This window comes from Cuculus canorus, chromosome 2 (assembly GCF_017976375.1).
Source record: "Cuculus canorus isolate bCucCan1 chromosome 2, bCucCan1.pri, whole genome shotgun sequence".
Lineage (NCBI taxonomy): Eukaryota > Metazoa > Chordata > Aves > Cuculiformes > Cuculidae > Cuculus > Cuculus canorus.
This window is the reverse complement of record NC_071402.1, coordinates 33684611-33693424: the sequence shown is the minus strand read 5'-3', so window position 1 is coordinate 33693424 and position 8814 is coordinate 33684611. Positions and strand designations below refer to the sequence as shown.

The 8814-nt window shown below is 41.2% G+C and overlaps 1 protein-coding gene across 2 annotated transcripts in view; it reads left to right on the top strand.

The window, feature by feature from the left end:
* Positions 1 to 2644: 2644 nt before the first annotated feature.
* Positions 2645 to 8814, top strand: part of CRISPLD1 (cysteine rich secretory protein LCCL domain containing 1) — a 39630-nt gene continuing 33460 nt past the window's right edge. The window contains exons 1-2 of one of the 2 annotated variants that reach the window (XM_054060457.1): positions 2645 to 2837; positions 3676 to 3997. In XM_054060457.1, coding sequence (XP_053916432.1) covers positions 3740 to 3997 — 258 coding nt within the window. In that variant the 5' untranslated portion in view covers positions 2645 to 2837; positions 3676 to 3739. Of the gene's footprint in view, positions 2838 to 3675; positions 3998 to 8814 lie in introns of those variants that run through there. The other variant, XM_054060458.1, reaches the window with a different exon arrangement.

The window sequence follows — 8814 nt, the reverse complement described above, 5'->3', positions numbered from 1 at the left end:
CAAAAGATCATTTGTCAAAGCCAAAGCACTTTTACGTGATCACATATCTTACAGTCATAAGCAATACAAAGAGTACAGTCACAGAGTATTACGAATTTGTTCTCTTGCTCATAAAAAAAATTATGAACATTTTTAAAAAATCAATTTGAGTGAGGTCTATCTCTTTTTGTCCTAGTATTTATTTCATTGAATGCAAAACCTTCATTACAATACAATAAGATCTTCAATCTGACAAACACCAAACATGATCAAGTGCTTTCTAAAAACGTATGTTTGAATATTCAGTATGAAAGATGGAAGGTGATGCTTGCTCTATATTCTATTTGAAGCCAATACATGTCCAGTGCTGATAGAAAGCAGCAGCTACTGCTGGAAACTCCACAGATACCTTCAATCCTGTAGAATTACTCAGTTTCTTGTGTGCAGCCATTAATGACTTTAACAGCAAACCTTTTCTGTTGCTTTATAATGAAATAGCTCTTGTACACTGGATAAATGTTTCACTACAACACATATTGTCTTCTAGGTGATGACGGTGAAGGAGTGTCTTGATGGTATCTACATCTTGCTAGAATCTACATCTTGGCCTCCAGAGGTCTAAAGAGGATGTTAAGTTCCTCTAGTGAGACATATGGGATGTGTGTATTATAAAACTACAGATCTGACATGAGGACTCCAGCAAGTTCTAATTTTTGGCTTCCTTTCCTTTCAAACTCTGGAATGGCCAGACTACAAATAAGGCTCATTTTTCCATGCCAAAAATGACAGATGTTAAGGCATCTTGGTGCATAAACCCTGAAAACATTTGCATTTAATTTGTGTATCCAGCTGTACAGTGGCACTTTAACTTTCACAGTTTTGCTAAGAAAAAAGTATAGTGCCTAATACTTGAGTACAGAAATCCATATCTCAGCATCACAAAGAAGAAGTCATGATCACCCAGTATAGACCATAATAATTTTTGCATGTTGCGGTGTGTAAGTGACAGAGTCCCCATAGCATCCTGCAAGACAAGTTAGGTTCAAAGACTTTAGAGAAATTATAACTGAAACAGAGTACAATAAGAAGCAGTGTGTTACTTGCATGGCATTGTTTCTCTTGGGCTCATGAAATTTGGAAGCATTTATATAGCTGATCTGAAGCCAGCTGGATTCTGTTGAATTTTAACCTCAGCCTCTCAGTTTATGAAAATGAAAATACAGAAAACCTTCGCAAACTCGTACAGCGGTCCTGTGAAGACTGGAAGCTGGTCAGTCTTGAAGTTAGGTCAAGGTACCAAATGATATTAAATAAATGAAACATTGTCCTGATCATCTTGCGTAAAAAAATCAGGCCAGAAGATTCTAATACAATACAATAAAGATCCACATTTTTGATGTCTAGTCCTACTGCAGAAAGAAATGAGTAGTTACAAAGTTTTGAATTCTGCTTCATAACAAGAAGTCTCACGGGGCTGGTTTGAATCCACCATAAAATTCTTATCCTGATACCTCCAGCTATATTCACATGTTCTGGACTTCTGTGGAGCTCACATGTGAACATGCAGCTTTTTCGCTTTGCTGTGTCTTGGCAGGGGCAGGCTGTCTTAGCATCCTCTTGCCAGCTACCAGCAGATGTGGGCAGCAGGGGACGGGAACCCTGTCTGCCTTTTAGGGGTGACAGCTTTTGCAAGACCGAGGCTGGTTTCTGGCAGGAGGCTTAAGTCCATCCGAAACACAGAATCGTAGAATCATTCAGGTTAGAAAAGACCTCCAAGGTCGTCAAGTCATCAACACAACTGAACATGAGCCAGCAGTGTGCCCAGGTGACCAAGAAGGCCAATAGCATCTTGGCTTGCATCAGAAATGGCGTGGCCAGCAGGACCTGAGAGGTTATTCTGACCCTGTACTCGGCACTGGTGAGACCGCACCTCGAATACTGTATTCAGTTCTGGGCCCCTCACCACAAGAAGGATGTTGAGGTGCTGGATTGTGTCCAGAGAAGAGCAATGAAGATGGTGAGGGCGCTGGAGAGCAAGTCTTGTGAGGAGCAACTGACGGAACTGGGGTTGTTTAGCCTGGAGAAGAGGAGGCTGAGGGGAGACCTTATTGCTCTCTATAACTACCTGAAAGAAGGCTTCTTCTCCCAAGTGACAGGTGATAGGACAAGGGGGAATGGTCTCAAGCTGCCCCAGGGGAGGTTCAGACTGGATGTCAGGAGAAAGATTTTCACAGAAAGGGTCATCAGGCACCGGCAGAGGCTGCCCAGGGAGGCGGTTGAGTCACCATCCCTGGAGGTATTTAAAAGACACGTAGACGAGGTGCTCAGGAACATGGTTTAGCGGCAGATAAGAATGGTTGGACTCGACGATCCAAGAGGTCTCTTCCAACCTGGTGATTCTATGATTCAACACAAACACCCCTATGAAACCATGTCCTGAAGAGCCACATCTACACGTTTCTTGAATCTTCAGAGATGGAGACTCCCCCACTTCCCTGCGCAGCCCGTCCCAACCTTTACTTCACCACCCTTCTAGTAAAGACTTTTTCCCCCCTCATCCCTACCCTGACCCTCCCCCTGCTCGCGGCACGGCCCGGGCCGGGGCGGGTGCCGGGGAGGGCTGTCCGCCTCACGTCACCGCCGCCCGCGATAAATGCCCGGCGGGGCGGGAGCCCGCAGGAAAAGCTTGGAGCTCCTCGGGGCGGCCGGGACGCGGAGGCGGCAGCAGCTCCTCCTCGCTCAGCGGCAGCGCCACCGGCCGCAGCTCCGCCGGCGAGGTGCCTGCGCCCCTCGGAGCCGGCCCCCGGGCGGCGGGCGCCGGAGCGGAGCTGGCTGCGGGCAGAGGCGGCGGAGCAGCGGTAAGGGCTCGGCGGGACCCGCGGCAGCCTCCCCGCGGGCTGCGGAGAGCGGCTCTGCCCCCTCGCCTCTTTGTGTCTCCCTCCCGGCGCTCGGTCGCGCTTTTTCACCCCGGGACAGAACCGTGGTTTGCCTGCCTAAAGCAGTCAGTCGCGGAGTAGGTGGTGTTGGAATACTCTGTTCTTGGAAGTGCTTTTCCTGAGAGCTACCGGTGATTTCCTTTGTTTGGTGAATGCAATAATCCCGTCTCCCCCCCGTTTTCTGGGCCGATTTGAATACCTTTCCATTTATTAAGTTTTTTGGAAATCGTAAAGCAAAAACTTTAATCAAAGTCCTATTTTGTAATGCACCAAGAGGGGGTATTTTCAGTCAACTTTATTGTCAAAGTCCTATGTTGAAATGCGCGAAGGGGGGATATTTTGTATCAGTTTTCCTATGTATTTCAGGTCACAATTTGACAGTGAACTCCAGCCTTTAAACTTTCTTTTCTTCTTAAATTCCAATACTGGAGGACCTTATCTACAGTCTAACCTTCGTTGATGTCTGCCTTCTTTTAAGTAGACATGGAAAGCGTGCTTTCTTGCGTGCTGGGAATGACATGTGCATGCCCGTGTACTGTGTAAAACCATTTGAACAAACTAGTTGGTAAGGTTGAATAGAAGTTATCTTCCCAAAGTAACAGTGAATACTTATTAGAGTAAAATAGAGCAGTGTCCTGTTTTTTCCTCCTAAACAAAAGTGGCAAATTCTGCATAAACTACAGGTTTTATTGGTTAGTAAGTTCATACAGGCCAGTATTTCAGCCTCCAAATTACATTACTCTCTCTTATGCATTTACAGCCAACAAACCTGGAAGAAAGACTTGTCTTGGAGCTAACTCCTGAGCATTTTGAGATCATTCATCATGAAGTATGTAGTACAGAAATGGCTCAGAGTAACTACTTTGCTATTCATAGCTCAAGCAGTTTCTGCAATGGTTCTTCCCAATGCCACGCTCTTAGAGGAACTTTTGGAAAAGTACATGGATGAAGATGGTGAGTGGTGGATCGCCAAGCAGAGAGGGAAAAGGGCTATCACAGACAGTGATATGCAAAGTATCTTGGATCTTCATAATAAATTACGGGGTCAGGTGTATCCACCAGCTTCCAATATGGAATATATGGTAAGGAAAAACTGATAGCAACATGCAGAAAGAAATGTTCTTAGAATAGTTACTGTCACTTTATAAAATAGCATACTTTCAGTCTTAGCTTGCTTGTTTGCTCAATTAAAGCACTTGTTACTTGTTTGTCTTTTTTTTTATTGTACAGGCGGGGACTTTGAGATAAAAATGCCCATTTGTGGATCAAGTATCATGTTCTACTGATATTAATAGGTTTAATCTCTTATCGCCCTCCTGAATTTAAATGTCAATTCCTCAGTGTTGTGGGGCAATTTCCAAAACTGCATAACTCAAAATAGTTCATTGTGGCCTAAGAACTTACCATATAAGAAGAGTACTGAACTGTGAAGGTTCAAAGTAATATGAATTCTCTCCCATGCTTCTAGGCTGGATGGAATTTCTCAGCAAAATGAGGCTCCTATAACAAGAAAGTCTTCTATTTAACTTGGCATGTGTTGCTGGACTGGACTGGAGACCATGTTCCTGTGTTTAACAGATTAATACAGCAATACATAATTTGTATTTGTATTTTTCCCTTATGGAGCCTCTATATTTGGTTTGTTATTAGTAGACTTAAATCTCTCATATTTTGAGCTTTGATTTTATGTCAGAATTCAAGCCTAAGTCTATCTCTCGTTGCTAATGATATCAAATCAGGTCATTTTTTAAACGTTTTTAAGAAGTCCAAAGGTCTGACAAGAATGCACAACTTTTCTTCTGTATTCTTGTTTCTGCAAAAAATCTTGAATCTTTTTCCTTTGTCCACGCTGTGTATTATTTATGTATCTGCCCGGGCAGCAGAGAAAGCATTACTATAGATTAGGTTGTTTATACCAAATATTACACAGGTTTCCTGACACTTTATGACAGGTTATAATAGGAGATCATTTTAACACATTTCAAGATGTAGATATCTTTCCTAGCTTGGAGTGATGTCTCTCAACTTGGAGATCTAATTGAACTGAGCATGTATGTGTCCTGGAGAAACCATGCTTGCTTATACCATCAATAAAGGTGGTTTAACCTAAGTTTACCTATGTAAGCATTACTGTATTGGGCTAAGAGCCACCAGAAAATTACTTACCACATTTAATCTCCAAACAAAGGGATGGTAATGTCTGAAACCTCTTTAGCCCTCTCAGTTACAGTTGTCTGCATGTATCCTTAACCTTTGTTTTCTGTTGTGACTTTTTCACATGTTGTTATAATACAGGTTAATTTTTTGTTCCAAATAACTCAGGTTGATTTATTTCTGGAAAACTTAAGAAAGAGCTGTCCAGCCATTTTGTAAAACAAGAATAGAGAAGGCTTTAGCTTTTCCACATGTTAAAATATCACAAAACTTTTTCCCAAGATTCTACAAAAGGGTAGCTTTTATTTTTAATTACGTACCTTTTTCTGTTCCTAACATTGTTCTACATTTGCCTTTGTGATACATCTTAAAAAGAAGAATTTGGATATAGTGATTGAAGTTATATCTTTGACAGGTGTGTTCTTCAAAGATTCTGCCTGCACTACACACATTTTGGCCTAGACTTTGTGTTAGGTCTACATCTAGAACAGATTTGTTTTGGTTTTGTTGTTTTCTGTGCTCCTCAATGAGCCCTGACCCAGTGAACAAATAGCATGGAAAAGAGATTACCCAATTTTAATGTTGAGGAGATATTCTTATATCCCATTGTTCAGAATAGGACACACCAAGAGAGTGGAATTCAATTTTGGCATCATATGCAAGGGAATCAGGGATTGAGATGGGCAAGAATTTGGGATCTGTGTAAAGTGTCTGGTCAAAGGCAGATGGATACATGTTCAGGGACAGGGAGCCTTGAGAAGGGCATCAAGAGAGGCTGAGACTGTGGTTAAGAAGGTGCTGAAAAATCAGTGGGATGGCAGGAAAGAACGTTTGATGAATAGATGTGGTTAGGGAAAGAACTGTGACTCTGGGCAGAGAAAAATTGGGAGCAGAACTTTATGGAGCACAGAAAGTTACTAAGAGACTATTTAAAAGACTAAGCCTGAGTGTGAGTGGCAAGAGAGATTGAACATGGAGAAAGCAGGAGAAGGTCAATATTGGGAATCAAGAGATGATGGTTTAGGAGACAGTGGGAGCCCTCCGCTGCTTGAACAGAAAGAGAAAATTATGGGGTTTGTGACTTTTCGCACATATGTTTTTATGTTACAGTTTCTGCCGTTGTCCACCTTCTTTTCTATATAGAGTGTCATGAAGGAATCGGGGCTGTTTGTTTATTAGGAGTGAAATTTGAGTCAAAAATTGTAAATTTAGCATGAAGTCACAGATGGAACAGCAAAGAAGGAACAATAGCTCATTAAGGAACATGATTTATTTTGTGGAAAGAGATTCCTTTGGAAAAACTACTGTGTGGTCATTATCATAGTACTTGTATGCAAGAAATAAATTACAGATGCAAACACTACTCTATAATTTCATAACTTTTGACAGATAGAGTTGTATAACTAGCACCACTAGCATTTTGTCCATAATCAAAATGAATGCCTGCTTTGACTCTTAGTTGCACTTTTCAAGATGCAAATACAGTTTCCACTTTTCCAGATAAAGAAACAAGCATTCTTAGATCTGGTTTTTTTCAAGGGTATGTGACCTCTGGGTCCATTTTGTTAACGACAGAAAGTTCAAATGTTCAAGTATTGACAGATGAAAACTGTACATGGTTATTTTTTGTAAAATAAAGGATTGGGATAAACAGGGAGGTGTCATTAAAAAAAAATAGCAGATAGATCTAAAAAAAAAAATCCCTATGGATTTCCTCTTACCAGAGGTGAGTTCCAGTACTCTAGGCTAGGGAAACAATGCCTCTAAATATTTGCCTGATATTTAGTGAACTAGATAATACTTTGATAATACTAGATAATACTAGATAATAATAGACCAAATACTTTGGTCTACTTTTGTGATGTTTTATTAGTATAGACATGCTGGTAAAAAAATCCCTTTCTATGGGCACAGTCATGTCACTATAAACTGCTCCTTACACAAGTAAAACTTTTACTTGTAAACATAGCTAGCTCTGCTTGTGGAAGTCAAGTTTTGTGTCTTCCTGAATATGAATGGAAGTGATCAAGGTCCAGGTGTCTCACTGGTACACCTGTATCTCTAGAAGTCTGTCATATAGCAATAGGATGAGAGGAAATGGCCTCAAGTTGCACCAGCGGAGGTTTAGATTAGTTATTAGGAAATATTACTTCACCAAAAGGATTGCAAGCATTGGAAGAGGCTGTCCAGGGAAATGGTTGAATTGTCATCCCTGGAGGTATTTAAAAGATGTCTAGAGGTGGTGCTTAGGGACATGGTTTAGTGGTGGACTTGGGAGGGTTAGTTTTGCAGTTGGACTTGATGATCTTAAAGGTTTTTTTCCAACCTAAAAGATTCTGTGATTCTGTATAGCTGAGAAGTTTAAGATCCGCAAGTGTGCTAGGAGCTGGGAGAAGGTATAGGTTGTCTGTGTGCTCTCATGGCACTGTTGGTGTGTAAGAACTAAGCTAACTCAACAGGCTGCTCTGGCTGAAATGCCTCTGTCCAGCTCCTGCTACTGCCACCTACATGAGTTGAGGATGAAATTGACCCAAGTGCTTAAAGAATCAGATTTTATTTTTTTAAACATATTTTTTCTTTCTTTTTTTTTTTTTCAGCCTGAGTCATGAAACATGGCTGAATCTGATGAGTACCACTCTGATAAAAAAGGGTGGGAATACATAGCTAAGGAATGGGAGAGATGAACAACCACACGTAGGGTAGGAGCTGTTGGTTATATGCCTTACTTGCCAAGTCTGGCCTTACCTTTGAGAGGACTACAGGACTAATGCCTCATTTTGGTGTGAGTTGTGCAGAGGAGAAAGGCTTTTGAGGGTGATCCTCATATACGATCTTGACTATCTAAAGAAAAAGGAAAATGAAAAGGTTGGATTACTGATTTTCTGTACAGCTGTACGCTCTCTTCTTATGCCCTGAAAACAAAGAAGTGTACAGGGCTATCACAATTCAGAGGCCTAAAGTTACTAACTGCGCCAAGATTCACAGTAGATACCTCTGATGAACAGAACGTTCTCATGGTTGTCTGGCTGAACTTTCTGGATGAAAAGTTCATCTTCCCAAATACTGTGACTCTGATGGTGAGCAGTAATGGCTTCCTAGGGCAAGAGGGTAAGAACAGAGCGTGTGAACAGAGAAACTTCTGCAGTGAAACCCTCCAGCTTCCAGCAAACTACAGCTTAGGGACTTCCTAAATCTGCTGTTCTATGTTTTGTGACCAATAATCTTTGATGGATGAATTTGAACACTTCTGAGTCCATTTGTACTCTTTGAATCCATAGCATCAAGTTGCAGAGCACTATAAATTTAATTATGAACAGCTTTAAACCTGTTCTTTTCTTTGACACTTTGTTTTTCTTTATAGTGAGAAATAATAATTTTGTGGGTGGTCTCATCTTTTTCAACTGAAGAGCCTTAGTCCTCTTACTTGAAAAGATTTCTATCTGAAAAGCTATTCCATTTTGTTTTCCTTCTCTATCTGCCATGGTTCTACTGTTTTCCTTCTAATCTGAAGGGGACAAACCAAGCTGTTGGTAGTTATGGCATACTGCAATTTGATATAGTTGTATTTTGTTTCTTTCTTTCACTTCCTAGTAATTTCTAACATTCCTTTACATTTTGAATGTGGCTAAACTAAAGCCAGCATTGTCAGAGTGATTCACGATGGCTCCAAGATCTTTCCAATGTGCTGAGGTTATTTACTACAGTACAGTATATGTATGGTTGGCCATAATCCCTAGCAATGTGC